Here is a 23,408-nt window from a genome sequence, read left to right on the forward strand (position 1 = left end):
AATTATAGTAGTAAATCGGTTTTAATGTCTATTTGTTTACTGATATTCTTCAAAATACCAAATTCTTCTGTAGTGTTCAGAAAAATAAATCAATCAATAAATACAGGCTTGGAAAAACCTGAGGGGGAGTGAATTATGACATAATTGCCAATTTGGGGGTAAACAGTTTATTTAAGGTCACATGCAAATATTGCAGTGTTGGGGAATATTCACATACACTGATAGGGGACAGCAAAGATATTTAAAGTTGAAAACAAATGTACAAAAATTGAATTGACAGTACAATAATTGAATTAAGAATTTACAGTCATGTTGTATATTGTAAAATTGCAAAAACTGTAAAGATAAAATACCAATTTTTTCACCTTTATGAGAAATGTTCTCCAATAACAGGGCTCAAAATTAACCTTTTTTCTTGGTAGCACCGGTGCTCCTAACTTTAAAAATGTAGGCGCAACAGCCAAAATCTAGTCGCACCCACCAATTTTAAGCACCATTACTACAAGTTTTATACAAACATAGCCTATTTATTGCATTTGAAATCAACACTAATCAAACTAACAAGCAAAAAAAATATATATATATATATATATATATATATATATATATATATATATATATATATATATATATGCGCAAGCGTGAGGAAAGTATGTCGCAACGAAATCCCGTTATCACAAGAAAATACTTTTTTTTTTTTTTACATAACTGAGTGACCAAAAGATACACGGAGCACTCACCGGCCCTGCACGCACTGCTGGACATGAATGCATCTGTAAACGATACAACTGTGCTGTTCTCACAAGTGCTGTCTGATATTGCACTGATGCTTTTGACATATACTGTACTTTATTTTATGCATACTTCATGGTAATAGCAATACCAGTCTTTTCGTGAGTAGCGATATTATTTTACTCAGTGCAAGCCCGTTTGCGATGGTGTACGTGGTGTTCAATTTGACATATAGCTGCCACTTGCATAGCGGACAGCATCTGGCGATTATATGAAGGATTAAACAGAAGCTCTTGTGCTAGATGTGGCACGCACCTACCTTAAAATTCCATCCCACAGACTTTTCATAGCGAACTTGAAGCCAGTGGAAGTGTTTTATCCACCCTTCGAAAAGTGTAGATAGTGGAGTAACATTCAGCACATGATCACTAGTACGATGTGTCAATAGCCCCTTTCACACATACAGACCTTTCCGGAAAATTGCCGGCAATTTTCCAGAAAGGTTGTATGTGTGAACAGGTCCTTTTTGAAAATACCGGTAAATTCGTTCTGGCTATTTTCCGGAAAGAGAAGTTGTAACATTACCAGTAATTTGCCGGAATGCTGCGCTGTGTGAATGCAGAAGGAAGATTGCCGTAATAAGCGCGTCCACGTCTAGAACGGGCTGACGTGAGACACCTGCTTTAGCCAATCACAACAGTCAGACGCATTCATGTGCGCGCGGTTTATGAGAATAAAAGCCTTTGAATATTTTTTCCAGACACCTTTAGCTGCTAGATGTTAGTCAGATAATGTTTCTATGTTCCTTCTTAATGCTAACTGTGTAAATAATTATCGATAAAATGTTTATGATAATCCGTTGTTTGTTTACCTTCAAGCTTTGCGTGTGCCCGTGAGCGCCCATAGCGCCAGCACACACACATATCATGAACATCTCGACATGCGAAAGTGTTTTCCTATGTTTTCATTAGAGTTGTACTCAATACTGATCCATCGGTAGAGTTTGTAATGTAGTCAAATGTTTACAAACACAAGCGCAGCCGTTTAGAGGTCATTTCTGGTTAATGATGTCAGAATTTACCGGCATTTTGCGATGGATGTGTGAATGCTCTTTTCCGGAAAAATTCCATAACGTCCTCACCTGTGTGAACAGCGTTTTTTTTAATATACCGGTAAAGTAGTTTCCGGAAATTTTCCGGATATTTACCGGTATCCCTGTGTGAAAGGGGCTATTATTTGTAACTTTGCCATGGTTTCTAAAACAAAATCTGTCAGTGTTATCTTCATTCTCATCTTCAGCGTTTAACAGTTTTTCGCGGTAGTAGCTCTTTCTGTCATCCGAAGCCAGAAGGCATTGACTGAGTTATTGACAGCTGATATTTCAGTGCTAGAGCAGTGGTGGGCCAATAAGAAGAGCGCGAAGGCAGGGCAAGCATTAGGGACTTGGCTTTGTTTACTGCAGCAAGTTGACATGACAACTGTTTTAAATCCTTCCTGAGCGCTGCGTTTCGCATTTCAAGTGCAGAGATGCATTCTGCGTGAATGTCTCCCGAATCCGCGCATGTGGTGAACATTTTGCAGTAAAAACTGGTCACACACAACAATTTCATGCACTCGCACAAATGCTCCCAAATATATTTTGAGGTCGCATAGATTAAATTTCGGGCGCATATGCGACCAAAATGGTCACAATTTCGAGCCATGAATAATACATTTTCATGTTTACATTTACCAAATTCACTTATTTAAAAATTAGGTGCTCTTAATAAAGCACTGGAAAAAATAAAGGAGCTGGAAGAACTGGTGGCAAGCCTTACTATCTCTCGAGCCCTGCTAGATACATAGTGCCTGTCTGATAAAGACTTCAAGTACTTCATGAGGTTTTCAAGCAAAAACATCTTTTTTGTTTTTTGGAGATCTATTGAGCCATCAGCATCCCATATTGTGTACTGGTCCAAAGCTAAGAGGATTGGAATTTCAACTGCAGAGAAAGAGGTTGTGATGCCAAGCCCCAAGCGCAAGATGCAATTCAGTGATGAGTTTTTCATGTTTTGCCTGCGTGTTGCTGTTGGTCTTAGAGAGAGAGTTTTGGCTGAAATATTTAAAGTGAGCACTTCTACAGTGAGTCGCATTGTAACTACTTATACCTTGTAAACTGCTTATACCTTGTGTTGGGATTAATTCAAATCTGGATGACCCAGGAGCAGGTGCGACGGACAATGCCTGTGAAATTTCAGCAGTACTGCCCAAATGTGAGGATCATTATTGACTGCACAGAGTTAAGATGAGAATGCCCAGTGGCAATTACCCTCCACTCTGAAATGTTCTCAGCTTACAAGTAGGGCTGGGTATCGAGTTCTTTTTAAGCACCGACCTAATCGTTCTGATACTATCGAGTATCGGAAAAATTATTTTTGTTCGGTACCAAATTTCGATACCCAAGGGTATAATCTTGTCAACGTCAGTGAGCTAGAAAACCTGCGGCATCCTAAACGTGCCCATAACAAATGCTGGTGATTGGCTGCAGCGAGGCTGTCTTGAAAATCAACAGTTTACGGCGGTTATGCCCACTCGCTCAGAGCTTGTCAAATGTGAGGCTGTAATGCGTACACTACACTTTAAAGCAGTTTTACATTGTTTGACTGCAAGAAGATCACGCTGGTGCAGTCATTATAACAACGTGCCCATCACAAGTGTCGTCCTCCGTGACTGATGAGGATAACTGCGCGATGACTGGGGCCCTGAAAGGTAAACAGACATAAGCGCAAACTGATGGACCTTTCCCACCTCCTCCGCTCAACATCATTTTAAATTTTTAAACTTCGTGTTGTAACTTTTGCTTTTTGTCGCTAGTAATACACGCACTGCGGGCTACACAGAGCAACTTTATTCTCTCTAACACCAGTGCGCACACACCTTCAACTACACACACATCAGGGACATACCATTACATAAACTGTGTGGTGGTAAATCAGGACTGAACCATTCACTGCTTATACAACACTTTGCGTATTTCGCTGATATTTCGCAGTGGCTAGTGTGGCACAGATGGCAGAACTCGCCGAACAGATCCGCCACTTTTGACGCTCATAAACAGTCATAAAGCCCTCGTGCTGCATGAATTATGAGGTTGCTGAAGGTGCGCAGCTGTCGCGTAGTGAGGGGTTTGCGTCTTTAATAAACTATGACAGTTTGCGTTTACTGAACAATAAGAATGATTAATAAATCGATATGAAACAGCCCCGTAAGAGTCACGTCTCGCTTTCAGTTTCGGACTTATGCGCGTTTTGAACTCACACATAACCGTACTGCGCCAAAGCCCAAGAAAACCGCGCTCTGGCACACTGATAGTGTGAGTACACCCTTAAAGAACGTGTAAACAGCCAAGCAAAAAATTTCATATAGGCAACAAATCAGAATTGGGCATCAAGACCTGACAGTGTAAATGGGGTTTGTGCGGGGTAAATTTATTAATCCTTTTTTTGGACCTAACGTAGGCTGTGAAACGTTATGTCCTGTTTCGATTGCTTTAAATACCTAGCTAAGTTGATACTAAAATGCTTTAAGGTGAACAGTAAATGATGAAGTCTACCTCACATTAAACTTATCTTATTTAAATGTAATTATCCTTGGCTGCATTAACAGTTTAGCTTTCATGTTTTCTTCACATTATTGTTATAATTATGTTATCTCTGCTCCTGCTGAAAGATGAATGCCACAGTGCCGTTACAATTTTACTGTTAAAGGCTTGCTGCCTTTTTCTACTGTGGAGAAAGATTAGATTTACTGAATGTGCATTTTTCAATGCCCAGAAAGGAACCAAAAACAGTCAAAATAAGTCCATGTGATATAAGTGGTTCAATCATAATTATATGAATCTGCGAGAGTACTGCAAAGTAAGCAAAAATAACTTAATTCAACGATTTATCTATGGGAGGATCTGAAAGCTCTTGGATTAAATCCAAAATATCTTTATTTGAAGATAATTAATGACAGAATTTCAATTTTTGGGTCAACTAAATCTTCAAGCAGCAGTAAGCCTCACAAATACTTAAAATTGATTGACTTAAAACTGCTTGAACTTTATTAAAACTGTTTGCACTGATACATTGTGTTAACTACACTTTGTTCATTTTGTGCTTTTGTTCCTGCTTTTATTGGAACTAGAGATAAGCCTGCTGTGAAAAGTGTCCCAAACATCCTGAAAAAATAAAACCAAAGTTTTTCAGAGATTATAAGTTATGCAATCTTGTTAAAATATATTTCTTAAAATAAAAGTATCGAAAAAAAGTACCGTTCGGAAACGGTATCGAATTCAGGGTATCGGTTAAGGGTGTCACGATTTTTATTTTTATTCGAAATCGATTGAAATTTATGCTCTATTTCGATTATCGAATCAAAAAATAGAATCGTCGATGCTGCCACGCCCGCATGTCACGTCAGCTTGGCTTGCCAAGCGGGAAAAAACACGCTTGTTCAAGTGCTCGTTGAACTGTGCAGACGCAGGAGACCCATCGACAGAGCTTAAACCTTCAGGGCTCGACGATAAGGAATGCCTGATAGCCCGGGGCCAGTGTGCGAGACGCTCGGGTCAGTGTACAGTGTTGCCTTGATGCCTGACAGATCGAGCCAGAGCTGCGTGCTGCGACTGTCTGTCAATTGTGTGCAAATACAATATTACGGTGCTTTGACACATAGACGTTTGTTTCGGAATCTGTCTCGTTTCCCCCGTTAGCGCGGTTTGTCTGGCATATATCCAGCAGTTGCGCTCGCATCCGCACCAAATCAATCAGTCCGAGATCGCCTGAATGAGACGGTCTCTGCCCTATTGAGCGGATCGATTGTAGTGAGAAAACAATGCAACGAACTAATGACCCAGGCTATATCACAGTGTATTATGATCATGTAATAGCCATATATCCTCTATATGAAGAGAGAATGATGAGCAGGGCGAGATGTCATTCTTACCGGTAAATGCGAAGTGAAAGTTCGTTCAAAGTGAAAAAAAGTGAAAGCATGCTAAAATATTACCGAGAGCTGTTTATCCAGCCTGATCTCGGTTTATCCGTCAGGAAAATTGACCGAAATTACTATCTGTTAATTTTTCCATATTTTAATCGTATAATATGTTGTATTAGGCCTGTTGTTTTGTTCATTTCCGCACTGACAGCTCGAAAGAAAGATTTACATTGAACTGATGCAGTCTCAGTTCATCTGCTATGTCTCTCTATAATTTAAGCCTATAATGCAGAATTCTAGCCAACGTTTCTTTAATAGATTGATTAATTCAATAGATCCATTTTTATAAAACCTGACAATTGAAATGAGGCTCTGTATATATGAGAAAGTCTAACCTCTGCTTTATATACGGTGACGATGTCTGTGGGTTGTTAAAATTAAAGAGAGGGTGCTCGCTGCAGAGCCATTTGAGGAAAGGTGAGCTCCAGAGAGGGGGAGCATGAGCTGTCGCTCCTCCTCCTGTAAGCTGTTTTAATGCGTACACCAACCCCACCCCTAACCCTACCCCCAGTGACATCACTCGTAGAAGAAGTGCAAAAAAGGTGAAGCTCAAGCTTAAGCTCCCCCTCTCTTGAGCTCAACTCTCCTCAAATGGCTCTGCAGCGAGCACCACTTGAAATTAAAGTGCACATTTTCACTTATAAAATATTCTATACACAAGTGCTCTAAAGTTTGGGGTCAGTATGATTAAATATGTTAAACTAAGCTTCTTCTGCTCACCAAGGCTGCAATTATTTCATCATAAATACAAATTGTGAAATGTTGCACTATAAAATAACTGTTCAAAAGTAGTTTATCATTTAATTTTTGCATTTATTCCAGTGATTTTAAAGATGAAATTTCAGCTTCAATACTCCAGTCACACGATCCTTCAGAAATCACTAATATTAATTATTATTATATTTATTTATGGTAATAGTAATAAAAGCAATAGAGTCTGGAGTAATAATTTTATTTGAAACTACATACAATAACAAAGCAGTTATTTAAAATGTTGATAAATATTTAACAATTTAACATTTTTTTCATTTAATAAATGTAGCCTTGATTAACTGAATAAGTTTTCTTAAAAAACATTTTAAAAAAGTACTGTAAATATATATACAATGGAAGTTTTTTTCTTTATAAAATATTTCCTAATTCCTATATGATGTTTAACAGAGCAAGCAAATGTTGATAGTATGTCTGATAATATTTTGTCCTCTGAACAAAGTCTTATTTGTTTTATTTTAGCTAGAATAAAAGCAGTTCTTAATTTTTTTATGAACCATTTTAAGGTCAAATTTATTAGCCCCTTAAGCTAATTGTTTTTCAGACTGTCATTACAGCCATAACAGCCATTAACACCTCCTCCTGCTCACCAGCCAATAGCCGCATTTCCACTATCAGACCAGTGCGAGCCAGGGCTTTTATCGGGCCATGCCGGGCCAATCGCCTGGGAGCAGTGAGGCCGAAATTATGTCGCGTTTCCACTGTCAGGCTAGTAGCTCGCAGCGCGTCACGCAAACCCCGCCCCCAGAACATTCCCCGAATCGTACGTCACTCAATCCGCCCACTTCAGCGGGAAAATTAGGACAACCAAAACAAACAAATGACACGTTACTGTACAGCAGTACAATGTATGTCCATACGCACATACCTGTGTGTTTTCATTCATCATATTCATTTACTCGCCCACCGACTGTTGGCATCTAAATCCATTGGTCTTGCCACTAACGGAGGGACCCAGCGCAGGGAGCGCACACATCAATAATATAAAATCACATATATAAAATTCTCCATTAATAATTCGATATAAAATGTATTTTATAACATCCTCAGTTAGACAGACGCTGTCCAACATTCATCCCAAATGCTCCGGAGAGAACTGAAACATGAATTTTTCCCTATAGGCTTTATGACACTTAATAGGGGATTCCCTTTGTTTAAAGATGTTGCTTATTAAATATTAAGTAAAGGTTTCAGCACATAACAGCAGCACGTAATAAAATATGGCCTATATTGCGTTGCGCTCAGCAGCTATCCATTAATAAAGCTCTTTATGTGTTTAAAATTTCCTTTTTTCATTTTACCACGTCATATAAAAACATACACACTTGTTTGAGGACACAGAACACATTTTGAACTTGTAGTTTTCCCTGATGGGTCTGTAAAGTGCTGCGCAGCTGGAAGACAGAAAAAAAGGTCGCCTAGTTTCTGCTTTCACTCACCCTGAAAATGCTCTGTTTGCATGATTTGATTAATATCATTGTATCCAAATACGTTATAAATAATATTTAAAACATTCTCCGGTGTTTATTGTTTTTAGAAAATATTTAAAATCTTTTTTCAGAGAGGCTTTTGAAAAATGAAAGTTTAATATTGCTTTAAAACAGTTTGATAAATTACCTAATTGTTATAGCTAGCTTTTGTTAGTTTTATATTGGTTTATTTATTTAATGTGATTTTAATATATCTGATATTTGTAATTCTTTAAATTATTTCAATATAGCTTAGGCTATTTTATCTAGATGACACTATTGTTTTGAGCCTACAAAAGTGGACACAAAATTTGTAAAGTTTGATGTCTTTCTGTTGTATTCATATAGTGTATTATCTCCAAAATAATAAAACAATAAAAAATAAAAGAAAAAAGCCACGCGGCATCAACAGAGCTGTGAAGGGAGCGCTCTTTTCCTTGGTCTTACACACACACACACACACAGGCTTCTAAACGCGCACAAATACACCTTTTAAACTTGACAAAAACTCTCGAAAACCATTACTGTCTATTGTGTCTTTAATATGGTGTAAAGATTATTATGCGTTATTGAAACATCAAGGAGGATGCAGCAAAGAAAAGTCACTTATAAATTAAAACTACTTTATTATTTTATGCAACAGCCTTACATTTAAAAGAGAAACATAAGGGCGATCATACGCAAAAAGACCCCAGCCTATAATTTGTTCCAGATGTTTTCTTTCCCTTATTTATTTATTTTTTTTAATGTGTTTGGCGCATGTACTTGTGTGCGATCGGAATACTGTCCCCGCCTCTCCTTTCACTCCGCCCCGAAGCCCCAGCTGGCCCTCTTTGGCCCTCTTCCTGCTCACCAGGCAATAACATCGGCCACCAGCACTTCTAACACCTCCTCCTGCTCACCAGCCAATAACATCGGCCACCAGCACCTCTATCTCCTCCTCCTGCTCACCAGCCAATAACATCGGCCACCAGCACCTCTATCACCTCCTCCTGCTCACCAGGCAATAACATCGGCCACCAGCACCTCTATCACCTTCTCCTGCTAACCAGGCAATAACATCCGCCACCAGCACCTCTATCACCTCCTCCTGCTCACCAGCCAATAACATCGGCCACCAGCACCTCTATCACCTCCTCCTGCTCACCAGCCAATAACATCGACCACCAGCACTGCTAACACCTCCTCCTGCTCACCAGCCAATAACATCGACCACCAGCACTGCTAACACCTCCTCCTGCTCACCAGCCAATAACATCGGCCACCAGCACCTCTAACACCTCCTCCTGCTCACCAGCCAATAACATCGGCCACCAGCACCTCTAATACCTCCTCCTGCTTACCAGCCAGTAACGTCAACCACCAGCACCTCCAACACCTCCTACTGCTCACCAGCCAGTAACATCAACCACCAGCACCTCCAAAACCTCCTACTGCTCACCAGCCAGTAACACCAGCCACCAGCACCTCCAGCACCTCGTACTTACCAGCCAGTAACACCAGCAACCATATGCTACATTTTTATGTTTTCTCAGGGAATCCGGGCCAGATCAAGTGGTCATTGGTACCTCAGACTGATAAAAGACCACATAAACTAACTCTCCTTTGTAGCCTGCAACAGCATCTGTCAGATTTTTAATCTGACCTGACTGTCATGTCATGGACTATTATTTCCAGTTTGGGTAAAGTTACAACAATTTTCAGCAATAATTTTTTGATGTTTAGTAAAAAAGATAGGAAAATAGTTTTATTATAAATCTAAATTGAGAACAAGCCATAAAAAACAACAGCAGTTAATGAATAAATGAATTGAATGACAAAAAAAAAACTGTATATCTGTGAATATATAACATGTTATGGTACACCAGTTAGAGTAAACCCTAAGCAGAATATGGATGTAGGTACCAAAGTAGAATTCATCAACTTTTGTCTTGATTTCTTGGATTAACTCATCATCCCTCCATACTCTCTCCACAGTGAAGTCACCCCTGGTATCTGTTACCAGATCACACCAAGCTAAGCCAGTAACCATCAGCTGTCCCTGGATTTGCCAGTGGTAGGCATGTGATTTCTTTAATTTTGCTTCACCCTCTTTAACTGAAGTGTGTGATGCCTCTCCAACGTGATTTACATCTAGGCATTTAACCTCTACCAGGTCAAAAGGAGGGTTTTCATTTGGGTCACCCCAACCAAGATAGTCAGATATGGCAGTAAAAGCAAAACTCCAGCAACTGACAGAAGTGAAGAACAAACATTTGGAGAAACCAGGCTCAGCCCGGCCAACAAACAGTAGTTTTCCACTGGACGAATGAAATGAGCAGAGCTGCAGTTTGGACCTCATGAGAAAGCATCCATTGTTATTATCGCCAGTACAACAGTCATTTGAGATGTCTCTATTTTGATTTACTCAGTAAAAATATAATTTATAGATATCTTTAATCTCAATTTCCTATTTTATCCAACGGGAACAAGAAACTGCTGCATTATCTCCCTTACAGAAACCTGGCTATCTGCGGAGGTACCAGACACAGTTGCTGAACTTTCAGGGTTCTCCGTGCACAGCATGGATGGAACGAAAGAACTCACCGGGAAAAGCAAAGGAGGAGGTGTTTTTTTTTATTAACAACTCGTGGTGTGATGAGAGGAACATACACCCAGTTAGATCATTTTGTTCTCCTGATCTAGAGCATCTCAGTCCATCTGGTGCACCACCTCAGCTGCTCAAAAAAATTTATATTTATTTACTAATATCAACATAAACTGCTTGTAAATAAAACATCTATTGATCATATGTTGTTAAATACATTTTAAAAAATCATTTTAAGACGGATGCATAAACAAACATGTGACGTAATTTTTCGTGCAGTCGTGCGTAGCGGCGTGGCACAGCCCGGTCCAATAAAGTCTCTTTAGTCTTTTTTGTGCATTACTGTATGAAATAACAAAACTGAGTAATATTCTGTGATTTCTAAAAGATCAATAATATAAATTGAGTCAAATTACTGTAAACCACAGGCCAAAAACTATTTTTATTGCATGAATGCATTACTTTTTTTTTCTGAATGTTAACAAAGTTTTTTTGTTTAAAAATACCCTTATTAATTCTTAAAAACCACAAATGTCTTTGAATTATACTGAAAGGAAGGGCCAGCTTTTGTCACCATAGAATACAGTGCAAATTAAATCCACATGTTGGTTGTAGTTTAGACGCATTATGAAGAGTGCTGGACTAGCCCGTTGTTTTAATGCTATGTCATGAGTTTTTCTTTAAATAACTAATTTCTTCTGTATTGTACATGAAGATCAATGCTGAAAATTGTCACGAAAGAAGATGAGGTGGCAGAACCAGCACTGCTCCAGAGACACCAGCAGCTGTACAGGATGCAGCAATGAGGACCGTCCATCTCTACAGGTACAGAGAGGGTTTTATTCCTTACATTTTTCTAAAATGTTTGAAATCATGTTTCTGCAGAAGATTCTGTTTATAATGCAGCAATACGTCACAAGTGCAGACTCACGGACGTATCACTTTATTTTGTATGATTCCTTAGACTGGTTATCTTTATATCAAAGGAGAAAATTACATCTGTACTCATTTATTTTAAAGGCTCTTCTAGCTAAATTACCGTCTTATCTTTCTAATTTGTTAACATTTCACCCCAACAACCAACACACTAGATCTGGTTCATGTATTCGTCTAACACCTAACAACCTTAGGGTACCCTTTTGGCAAGCAGCGGCCCTGACAAAAACAAGCAAATTACAACCTCAGGAAAACCATCAAAGCAGCAAAACATTAATACAGAGACAAGGTAGAGGGTCAATTTAACACCAATAACGCAAGGAGCATGTGGCAGGGACTTAATTACATCACAGACTTTAAAAGTAACAAACCCGCCACTGTAAACATTGCTGCGTCTCTTCCGGACGAGCTTAACTCGTTCTATGCCCGCTTTAAAACCCAGGACATCCAGCGGCTGATACCGAAACCGCCAGCACACTCTCTGTTTCTGTAACAGGCGTAACGAGATCTTTCTGTCGCGTGAACATCCGAAAAGCTACGGGCCCAGATGGCATCCCTGGACGTGTACTAAAAGCATGCGCACACCAGCTAGCGGGAGTTTTTATGGACATCTTTAACCTCTCGCTCTCTCTGTCTGTGGTTCCCACATGCTTTAAGACAGCTACTATTGTGCCCATACCGAAATCAGCTAAAACAACATGCTTAAATGACTGGCATCCGATTGCTCTGACACCTATCTTCAGTAAGTGCTTTGAGAAGCTGATTAAAAAGCACATCTGCTCTTTACTGCCCACTCACACTGACCCTCTGCAATTTGCATACAGGAATAACTGCTCCACTGATGATACAATAGCTTTCACCTTGCACACTGCTCTGTCTCACCTGGAAAACAAAAACACATATGTGAGAATGCTGTTTGTGGACTACAGCACAGCATTCAACACCATAGTGCCTGCCAAGCTGGTGGTGAAGCTCCAGGCTCTGGGTCTACTCAACTCTCTGTGTAACTGGATCCTGGACTTCCTGTCAGGCAGACGCCAGGTGGTCAGAATAAACAACATTACCTCATCCACACTGATCCTCAACACTGGTGCTCCACAGGGCTGTGTTCTCAGCCCACTCCTGTACTCCCTGTACACACATGAATGTACAGCCAAACACAGCTCCAACGTCCTCGTTAAATTTGCTGATGACACAACAGTGGTGGGCCTAATCACCAATGATGATGAGACAGAGAGGAGGTGCACACTCTGATGCTGTGGTGTCAGGAAAACCACCTCTCACTCAGCATCAGCAAAACCAAGGAGCTGGTGGTGGATTTCAGGAGAGAGAAGAGAGAACACACCACTATCAACGGGACACTGGTGGAGAGAGTCAGCACTTTCAAGTTTCTCGGAGTCCAAATCGCTGAGGTTTTGGCATGGACTGCTCACACAGACGCAGTGCTCAGGAAGACACAACAACACCTCTTCTTCCTCAGGCTTCTCAGGAGGTTTGGAATGAGCCCCCACATCCTCCGCTCATTCTACACCTGCACTGTGGAGAGCATCCTATCTGGCTGTATCACCACCTGGTATGGAAACAGCCCTAGCAGCAATCGCAAAGACCTACATAAGATTGTGCGAACTGCTGGTCGCGTAGTAGGAGGTGAGCTTCCCTCCCTCCAGGACATCTACACCAGGCGGTGCATGAGGAAAGCCTAGAGAATTATCAGCGACTCCAGCCACCCAAGCCATAGACTTTTTTCTCTGCTACCCTCAGGCAGACAGTTCCGCAGCATCCGGTCACGCACCAGCCGGCTGAAGGAAAGCTTCTTCCCTCAGACTATCAGGCTGATGAACACTTAACACACCTGAAACAGACTTTTCCATATCCCTCACTCCACACCATCAATATGTAGCATGCACTGCACTTTAACCAATCCATACTTGAAACAACACTGCCTACAACTATGGGTACACCTATTCATTGTACATATCACTGTCAATTTTACATTGCCCTGTTTTTATGGGGAGTGTGCTGTTGTATTTTGCACTCTCTGTATTTTGTACTGTCTGGAGCCAGCACCTAAGCTTTTCAATCATCATAGCACACATGCTGCTGATGATGTAACAAAAAAAAGTGATTTGATTTTAAGTTATAAATATAAATATATTAATGAAATATGATCTTCTAATGATTTTCAGCATAAAAGTAAAATCACTCATTTTGACTCATCAGTTTATTTTTGGCGACTGCAAGACTGATGAACTGCAGGTAACAATTGACTAGATATCTGTCAGTAGTGATACACAAATAAACAAGGAGGACGTATAAATCTCTTCATTTATTTACTTATTCCTTTACATTCAGACATTTAAATTGAGGACAGAAATGTATTTAAAAGTTATTGTTGGTTACTTCTAAAAGATGCTATAATGTCATCGACTGGTGTCTTGTGTTTCTTTCAATAATGATTGAACATGTTTCTCTTTTATCTGTTATTTTTGTAGATTTTCTCTTGATGTTGCTGGACACAGCTTGTGATGGCAGTAACTGAGCAGAACAGCTGCTTCTACAAGCGACAGCCCAAATCACACTGAGATCATCATGAGACTGTTCTTCCAGGCCTGAACCCAGAGCTGCTTGTGTTGCCAATGTTTGACCTATGCAGTGTATCTGCTTGGCATCTAAACAGTAGACCTCAGGTATTCAGGAACTTCTCTTGCAGTCGTATACATGAAAGCTGTCCAACACAGTCCAGTTACTCGAGTCTAAACTGTTGCTTTAAACTGAGATTGTCAAAGTTTGAACAGTCTGCAAGGGTGGTCTGCAATCTTCACTGTACCAGGGGGGAAATATTTGTTGTATTAGTATATGATATTGTAGTATATAACAACATATTGTCTAACAGTAAAACCTTCTCTGTGGTTCCATTTGGCTAAACAGGCTCCACAAATTAGTGTTAAATCATAGTAAACATAGTATATGGCACTACTGGGTTGTTAAAAGAGATTCCTTCAGCCTATAATGAATATTCTGTCATCTTTTACTCAGCCCTTACTATAAGTTTTTTTTTTCTGTTATACTCAAAAGAAGATATTTTGAAAAATGCTGGAAACCTGTAACTATAGGGTATATGCCGAGCTAGTGTTTTTCCCATACTGATAACTTCCGGTGACCTGTTATTGTGATTTTATTTTATTTTTCTACTTTACACGGTTCCTTTTCCAGCATGGATGTTGTAATGTAATTTAAATACATTCAATTAAATATACTTTGGCATTCATTTAGTTTCTCAAGCGTAAAACGAGACAAAAAGCTTTACTTGCACGCGCCCGTCAGAATCAGCAGGCTAGCGCAGCTCCATTGAATATACTGGGGAAAAATAAATGCTCATATTATAAAAACATGGCAGGGAAAATGTAATTTAATGCAGTGCTTCTTGTACAATCTGAGACCCACTTTATATCAGATATTGCTCAGCCAGTGAAGATCGCTGATTTTGAAAGAAAATTGACCTTAAACGTGCAGATTTTTTCATTTGCATACAGCTGACCGGAAGCAAATAACCCAGGTTACTGACAAATTGAAAGTCCTATTAGCATGCTTCGGCATATACCCTATCGACTTCCATTGTATTTGTTTTCCTACTGTGGACATCAATGGTTACAGATTTTCAGATTTGTGTCGTCTTCAGTGTTCAACAGAGGAAATAACCTCATCGGTTTGGAAGCACTTGAGTAAATAGTTTAGGGAGAACTCTCTCTTTAATTGAGTAAGGAGTCATTTAGAAAACTCAGAAATGATGATCAGAGCTTCAGTTTGATTCACAGGATTTCATCTGAATTATTAAAAATATATAAAAGCAATTCTTCACAAAACAATTCAAAGAACAATTCATTACAGAACAATCATGAACACTTAATTATAAAACCATCAGTCTCTCTTATGACAGAACACCAGATTCATTTATGAGGGAGAAAATAGTTGAGCAGATCTTTGATGACACTTTAGAAGAGAAAACTGTGACAGCACTGGATTTCCTGATGGACTCTCATCATTAATTCAGTTCAATTCATCTTCATTTCTATAGCGCTTTTACAATGTGGATTGTGTCAAAGCAGCTTAACATAGAAGTAAATTAAAACTGCGTCAGTCCAGTTTTCACAGTTGAAGTTCAGTTCAGTTCAGTGTGGTTTAATTGTCACTGCTGGAAGTCCAAACACTGAAGAGCAAATCCATCGATGCGCAGCTCCACAAGTCCCAACCAAGCAAGCCAGCGGCGACAGTGGCGAGGAACAAAACTTCACCAATTGACAAAAGTGAAGGAAAAAACCTCGAGAGAAACCAGGCTCGGTTGGGTACGACCATTTCTCCTGTGGCCAAAGGTCTTGTGCAGAGCTGCGGTCTAGGCACCATTAATTACCATTATTGTCATTAATTACTCACCTCATGTCCTTAATTCATGTTCATGTTTAGTTCATATTGAGAACACAAATTAAAACATTTGAGATGAAATCTGAGAGCTCTCTGACCCTCAAACCGCACGTTCAGATGAGCCCAGTGCACTGTATGTGTGTCGCACTGCTGACGTTTAACCCAGAGGCCTGCGCGACTTCCTCTCATTTAAACAAAGCGTGGGCACATCTGACGTAAACGTCAGCAGTGGACACACACACAGTGCAGGACAGAGCTCTCATGGTTTGATGATTTGATTTCATCTCAAATATTTTCATTTGTTTTCTGAAGATGAGGAAAGGTGTCAGGGGTTTGGAGCTACAGCTGTCATTGTGAAGAGAAACTTCTTTAATGCAGAAAGAAAAACACAAAACTTATCAAACAAAAAGAATGACTTCAGAAGTCCTGTACTGCACTGGATGTGTGTCTCACTGCTGACGGAAAACCCAGAGGCCTGCGCGACTTCCTCTCATTTAAACAAAGCGTGGGCACATCTGAGGTAAACGTCAGCAGTGCGACACGCATACAGTGCAGGACAGAGCTCTCATCAACACACATCATGAACTGACACTGAAGAAAAGTAAGGTCTTAGGGGTTTGGAATGACATGAGGGAGTAATTAATAACTGATAATGCTAGTTTTGTGACTTTAATGGTGCTTTCTTCTTATTTCGTTTTTTCTTTTTTTTTCTAAAATGAAGAAAACAAGTAGAAACAACACAAAGTTATTTAAGCAGTGATATGTAGGGCTGTCAAATAAGACTTGACTCTAAAAGAGCAGAAGAGAAAACAACAGGAATAGCATGAAGCAAAGAAAGACTGAAGATGCAGTTTTGTGCTTGGTGTGTTCCTCTACCTCTTCTTTTTTAACTGCTGCACAGGATTTGGGGTCTTTGGATTGAACCACCGATGCTCTTCAACCTGATGTAACTTTAGCCGGTTAACTGGATTACGTTTGAAACACTGGGAAATCAGGTCCTGGCATGCTGAAAAGTGACACAGAGAGTGTGAAATATGTCTGCAAACTCAAGATTCATGAACGTGTTTAAATCTTACTACAGCAAATTACAAAACATCCACAATCAAATAACTTTAATATCTACAGTAACCGTTATATTTAATCCTTTTCTACTCGTGACTGACATATTTTATTCTGTCACTGAGGCTGAGATTGTTCAGAGGTGTCTGCTTACCTGTAGATAACCTGGGGTGCATCTCAGCGGATTCAAACATTATTGAATGTTCGTCGGTAAAGGGCAAATCTGCATGCAAGATTTCATACAGCACGACGCCAATTGTCCAGACGTTTACTGGGTCAGCATGGTGTATGGGGCGCAAGAAAACCTCAGGTGGCGTGCATATGATAGCTCCTGTAAGAGAGACATTTTCAGAATTCAGTCATTTCATAAGACAATACTGTGACCAAAGAAACTAACACAAAACGCCAACTCACCTCGATATTCACTGCTGTCGAAAGGCTCGCTGGTAATTGGCCAAGCACAACCAAAGTCGATCAATTTGAGCTGTAATTGGGGTTTCGTCACCAGGATGTTTTCTGTGTGTATATCTCCATGGAAAACTCCTCGCTCAGTGCAGAACTTTACAGCTTGGATCAACTGACGCATTAACCGGCGTGCTCGCTTTTCACCAACGTCCAATGTATCTTTGATGTACTGATCCAAGGTCTGGTATGACTCTGCGTACTCCAGGCTGAGAATGAAGTTTCTCTCATTCTCAACCCAGTCGTGTAATCCGATGATGTTTGGACATTGCGGAGCATTCGCCAACTTAAGCATCATTGCCACTTCCGCAAGCACAGGTGTGGAATGACCATCCTAGAAAAAAAAAAACAGATTTCAAAGATATTACCAGAGCAGAATGGCACAAAGTACAGCAACAAAATCTTCACTAAGTAAATAATCACTGAGCTCCATGTTCTGACACATGTTTGCTTGTATTTGAGCATTTAGTCATGCAGTTTAAGCTAAAAGAGGACTCTTAGTGTGTGTTCTGTCTGTCTCTGTGGCTGAGCACATGCACACAACAGCACAAGCACTATTAAAGACGTGAATGAATCATATACACTCTAATTAATTAAGCACATCCCATGCTGCAAACGTTACGCTACATGATTTCACTGATGTCAACGTGAAATTGAGTTTTGTGTAGAAATGAATGCAGAATGCTTTACAAGGGGCCGGGATATGACGCCATGATCATTTTTATCTGCAATAATGTCAAATGAGTTTTCATTAACTCCACAGCCCTACATTCATGTGTTCTAAACTTGTCTCCAGGTTTATTTCTTCTGCTGAACACAAAAGAAGATATTTAATGTTGAAAACCAGTAAGCAGAAACTTCAAGTATTTTCTGTTTCTACAATGGAAGTCAGTGGCTCCCTGGTTCCAACATATCTGCTCTTGAGTTCAGTTTAAAGTGGTCCAGACAGGTACGGGACAAGTGAAAGACGAGTTAATGGTCGGCACATTTTCACTGTTGTGTGATTTATTCAACTTACAATGTCAAGATAGCGGTCGTCGAAACTCTTGTAGATAAACTTCAGGGCAACCTGCGAAGAAAAAGCAACAAATTAAATTAAAGCCAACAAATTGAATATATTCAATAATCAGGAGGAAAATGTTGACTGAATGTAAATAGTAGTTCTCTACCTTTACTCTTTTACGAAGTTTGTAAGATGCCACAAACACCTGGCCAAACGCTCCTTCTCCAATCACGGCTCCGACTTTAAATTCAGACAGATCTAATCCTGAAAAACACAGAAAAAAAAGCAGGGAGATTTCCTTGGATTGTCTGGTATAAAACGGATCAAATAAATAACTCGTATCCTTTGAATCTGGATTTAATGCAATGAGCTGAAAGCAGTAACTTCTATCAGAATTGCTAGCGTAAATTGATCACTAATTTATAATAATTATGAGTTACAGAAAATAGAAGAAAATGATGACTTACTACCAGGGGGTCCAGAAGCTTCGTTAGCTTCCTCCAGCTCTGGATGTGGCATAAAATGCTGGACTATATCTGTGTCACAGCACAGAAAAGGGCGCGTTATAGCCTTCCATACTCTCTTAAAGAAAGCAGAGACTCTTTTCCCTTTCCTTCCTTTCTTGGGTTTTTCTAAAATGAAGAAAACAAACAGAAACATCTCCATGAACAGAGCTGCAGCTACTAATTAATACACAACCAACAGCACAACAAATTACACTGTCTGATTTACAAGCTAAAAACAACAAAGCATTAAAATAACAGATGAATCAAACTCAGGATGACTCACCCTCAGTCCCTTCAATTTTAGAGGGGTGTTGAACAGACGGAGGCGACTCAGCACAGGCCGAATCTGCATCCGTCGTTTTCTTAATATTGGTGAGGCCATGGACACTTATTGGCTGGGGATCTTCCCAGATCTGGCCTGGCAGACACACTAGCTCAGTATCAACATGACCTGTCAGGGCCGTTGGGGACTCAGGACGGGCCGGATCTGCTGTTTGCTTGATCCTAGATGGGCCCGGAACACACAACGGCTGAGGATCTTCACAGATCTGGACTGGCGGACGCATCTGCTCAGGGTCAACATGATCTGTGAGGGCCGTTGAGGTCTCAGGACGGGCCGGATCTGCATTCGGCACATCTGCTGTTTGCTTAATGCCGAAGGGGCCCGGAACACTCAACGGCTCAGGATCTTCACAGATCTGGACTGGCGGACGCATCTGCTCAGGGTCAACATGATCTGCGGCAGTCGTAGACTTGATCCTGGATGGTCCTGGAACAGCCAATGACTCGAGGCGGTCACAGACCTGGACTGGCGGACACATCTGCTTAGGGTCAACATGATCTGTAAGGACCGTTGAGGACTCTGGACGGGCCGGATCTGCATTCGGCACATCTGTTGTTTGCTTGATGCTGAAGGGGCCCGGAACACTCAACGGCTGAGGATCTTCACAGACCTGGCCTGGTAGCCACACCGGCTCAAGGTCTGCATGTGCTGCGACGGTCCTGGAGGGACCTGGAACAGGCAGATGCTCGAAATCATCGATATCCGACTGTGGTTCAAAGGGAGCCACTCTGTTCCAGTCACAGCAAAGGAAAGGACGCTTTACAGCCTTCCATGCTCTCTTAAAGAAAGCAGAGGCTTTATTCCCTTTCCTCCTTTTCTCTGGGTTTTCTGAAATAAAGGAAATGAACAGGAAAATATTAGAAAACTCTTTATCCAAAGGTTTAAAATAGACAAACTGTTGTAAATTAGACATATAAAAGACAATCACACAAAAGAAACAACAATAATAAATGTACTATGTAATAAATTATAATAGAAATTTATTTTTAATTTTTAAAATTAAAATAAATTAAAAATTTATAAATTTTTCAGTCAGTTTGAAAACTAAAATTAATTATGTGGAATTGCAAATCATTTCTATGATGTAAAATGACAAACACAAGCTGACAAATAGTCGGTAAGTCATAAGTCCATATTAGACATCAGGAAAAATCCTCAAAGCAACTATTTAGCAAAAATAAACATTTCACTCCTACTCACACAAAATGCAAACTATTATAATAACTTATTTTGAGTCAATATTCTGAGTTTTACCAGTTATAGTTTGAGCTATTTAACAATCTGCATCACAATGTTTAATCAAATTCATTTGGCCTTTTATTTGTTTGTCAGTGGGTGCTACATCTACATCTACATTCTTCCTCAAGCACTTCTCCACCACAAAAAAAACTAATGAAACTAAATCAGCATTTTTCAGCTTTCCATTAGCAATCGTCAAACTCAAAGTGAACAATTTCTCTCGCTCTGGAGCTTCAGTTAAGATATCTGTGAGTAAATTATAACTTAAAACATTTTACAATCAGTCTTAAAAATACAAATGAAAACACAAGTTTTGCTCCAGAACTTCAGCTACAGAAACAGAGCTCTAGACATTTATTAATATAGAGGTGAAGTTGGTTTTATATTTGCACATTTGTTCATTTAACAGTATCTACATTGTTTACCATGCTAGTTTTAATATTGGGTCTGAAACCGCATGTAAGTATGACTTCAAATCAACATTAGCACTATTTAATTGACTGTAAACACTGTTATACAATGATAGTCATTGGCTGTTAATATGATTTCCCTATTTAGAATTTGAAACAATATTTTTCTGTTATATTATAAAGGAGAAAGTCAGAATGTGTGAATATTAAGCCAACTTTATCTCAATTGTATTAATTCATCCCTGCTTGAACAAAGAAAGACTTTAATATTCTCACTCAGTTTGCTAAAATATAACAAATATTCCTCCACACCATCAAAAACTAACTAAATTACTGTGCAGGTCTACACATAGGATTTAAATTAAAGTAATATTAAAATGTTTTTATCTGTAAAGTTAACAAAGAAAATGATGAACTTAAAAGCCAGAATGTCAACACATCCTCTTAAGTCGGCAATTCGCTTTTATGGCGATATTATATTATTATTATTATACATTTTCTTAAATAATACAGGAATACATCGTTTTTGTAAACTGTCATCTCACCTGTTGGGCTTCTCATCACGGTAGGAGATGTAAGAGAAGCCATCGTGTCACTTTGATGATTATCGTTGACAAATACAGGCTTAATCAAATTAACTCGAGTAAAAAGCACAGCTGACATGTTATTTGCCATTTGAGATGCAAAACAAGTCGCTAAAGTCGTTAATCACTGTTCACTGTACTCGTTGGTTTGTCAAACTGAAGAAAATTCTAAACTGCATTCTGTCCTATGACAACGGTATTCTATTTATGTCATCATAGGTGAAGTGAGCTACATTGCTTCTTCCAGACCCTTACAACTTCAAGATATTTTTTGTTACTATGACGGTAAACTGATATATCAGAGAAGTACATTATTAACTTTTTTATTTTGTATGGAAAATATTTTATTCACAAACAAAATTTCTCCAATTCGCAGCCTTCTTTTTTACATTTTTTAATTGAAATTGATGATTTAATTAACCTCACTAGAAATTGGCCATCTGAATAATAAAACAATAACAAAAGTCATAATTATAATAATGTCATTCCCTTTTAATGCCTCTCTTGTAAATAAGTCAAATTCACTGATAATGACAATCATTAAATTATCGCTAAAATATGATCATTATCAGTGGATTTGACTCATTATATAAAACTAAAACGTGTTGAATTATGGACTGCTTTTGGTGCTGGACAATTTTTATTCATCGTTTTGTGTTAAACAACAGTTGCCATTTAATATTGACTGAACATTTTAATTTGATAATTTCAGTTCAATAAAAAACGAATGAAATGAAATAAAATTGTAATAAAATAAAATAAATAGGCCTACTTAAAGAAATAAAAGTAAAAATGATGAATGAAGAGAAAATGCGTCATATTAGCCTAAAGACCGTGTAGTTGAACATTACTTGACTTTTTGGCAGATGAAGAAAACTCAGAACACATGTTTTATGCTTATAGTAAGTGTCTTGATTTATTTGGCACTTTACGTGTCTGGCTGTAAAAGCGCACCTACAGGTGTTTCTCTAAACAGGCGCAGGTCAGATTTTCTCCAGGTCATCATTTATTTCATTTAAAGAATACATTAATTAAACCTGTCCAGTGTCGTCTGGAGTGTGTCCCAGACCGCAATCTGAAGTGGTTTGAGCAAATGGATTAATATCAGATCAGAATAAAGCAAATGAAGTGAGCAGGTGTACACAGCCTCATAAAAAGGACGTGACGGGATCAGCGCCTTTTGCTGTGACAGTTGACGGCGGATGACTCCGCTTGGTAGTAAAGCCTTTATCAGACAGTGATTTTCCAAAATTGTAATGCCACAGCAGTCAAAAAATAAATAGGGAAAGGGAGGTCATGTACTAGACAAATCAATACCGGCAAATATGGACGCACCGGACCGGCTAATCGGCCAGCCTAGAACCTGAACGGGACAGATTCTCATCTGTTCGGAAGTAACGTCAGCCTTGCCCTGTTTGCCATTCTATTTGAACCAACACAATCTCACGGCAATTCGTAACTTTTTCATTTAGTGGCTAATTCGTATGAATTCGTACGATCTAATTCGTACAATTTAGTACGATTTGCTTTTCCCCCAATGACGGTTGGGGTTAGGGGTGGGGTTAGGTGCCACGCCTCCTTTTTAAAATCGTATCATTTCGTACGACTGAAATCGTACGAATTCGTACGAATTAGCCACCTGATTTGAACATATGTTCAATATTTTGCGCCAATGACGCTGCTGCCTGCTTTCTCTTCGTCTCTCTCGCTCTTTTCGACCCATGATAACGTTTTTAACTATGGATGTCGCATGTAGCTGACGTTATATGTTTAATAGACAATTGCGTTAACTCAGCAGCTGCTGTAACCTAAAGGAGAGAAGAAAATACTAATGAACCTAGTATTGATAACAGATTTTGGCTAAAATGT

At 39.3% G+C, this 23,408-nt stretch overlaps 1 protein-coding gene and 1 long non-coding RNA gene across 9 annotated transcripts in view; one reads left to right on the forward strand and one right to left on the reverse strand.

Annotated features, from left to right (window-relative positions):
• LOC103909171 (uncharacterized) overlaps window positions 1-20,230 on the forward strand; it is a 21,056-nt gene extending 826 nt beyond the window's left edge. The window contains exons 2-6 of one of the 7 annotated variants that reach the window (XR_012394064.1): window positions 9,969-10,051; window positions 10,147-10,401; window positions 10,490-10,597; window positions 11,294-11,403; window positions 14,007-20,230. This is a non-coding gene — a long non-coding RNA (uncharacterized lncRNA). Of the gene's footprint in view, window positions 1-9,968; window positions 10,052-10,128; window positions 10,402-10,489; window positions 10,598-11,293; window positions 11,404-14,006 lie in introns of all 7 variants that reach the window. The other 6 variants (XR_012394062.1, XR_012394065.1, XR_012394063.1 and 3 more) reach the window with 6 other exon arrangements.
• LOC137488236 (uncharacterized) lies at window positions 15,318-21,765 on the reverse strand. Of its 2 annotated transcripts, none has more exons than XM_073930006.1 (9): window positions 21,501-21,765; window positions 19,247-20,134; window positions 18,925-19,089; window positions 18,624-18,721; window positions 18,473-18,523; window positions 17,407-17,788; window positions 17,147-17,323; window positions 16,810-16,939; window positions 15,318-16,300 (listed from the first exon to the last, which is right to left on the reverse strand). In XM_073930006.1, the coding sequence occupies exons 1-9, from the start codon at window positions 21,628-21,630 to the stop codon at window positions 16,282-16,284; spliced, it is 2,040 nt and encodes a 679-aa protein (XP_073786107.1). In that variant the 5' UTR covers window positions 21,631-21,765; the 3' UTR covers window positions 15,318-16,281. The 2 variants fall into 2 exon arrangements, with proteins under 2 accessions (XP_073786107.1, XP_073786106.1); XM_073930005.1 differs by having other exon boundaries at window positions 15,318-16,643.
• Window positions 21,766-23,408: the final 1,643 nt, after the last annotated feature.

The sequence above is a fragment of the Danio rerio genome, chromosome 18 (genome assembly GCF_049306965.1).
Source record: "Danio rerio strain Tuebingen ecotype United States chromosome 18, GRCz12tu, whole genome shotgun sequence".
Taxonomy (NCBI): Eukaryota; Metazoa; Chordata; class Actinopteri; order Cypriniformes; family Danionidae; genus Danio; species Danio rerio.

Bases quoted from the DNA above. Each gene is read 5' to 3' on its own strand.
- LOC137488236 (XM_073930005.1), bottom strand. From the start codon at position 21,630: ATGGCAAATAACATGTCAGCTGTGCTTTTTACTCGAGTTAATTTGATT. The intron at 19,090-19,246 runs GTGAGTCATCCT...TCTTCATTTTAG, and splicing joins TAAAATTGAAGGGACTGAGG to AAAAACCCAAGAAAGGAAGG. The intron at 17,789-18,472 runs GTAAGTTGAATA...TTTTTTTTCTAG, and splicing joins ACGACCGCTATCTTGACATT to GATGGTCATTCCACACCTGT.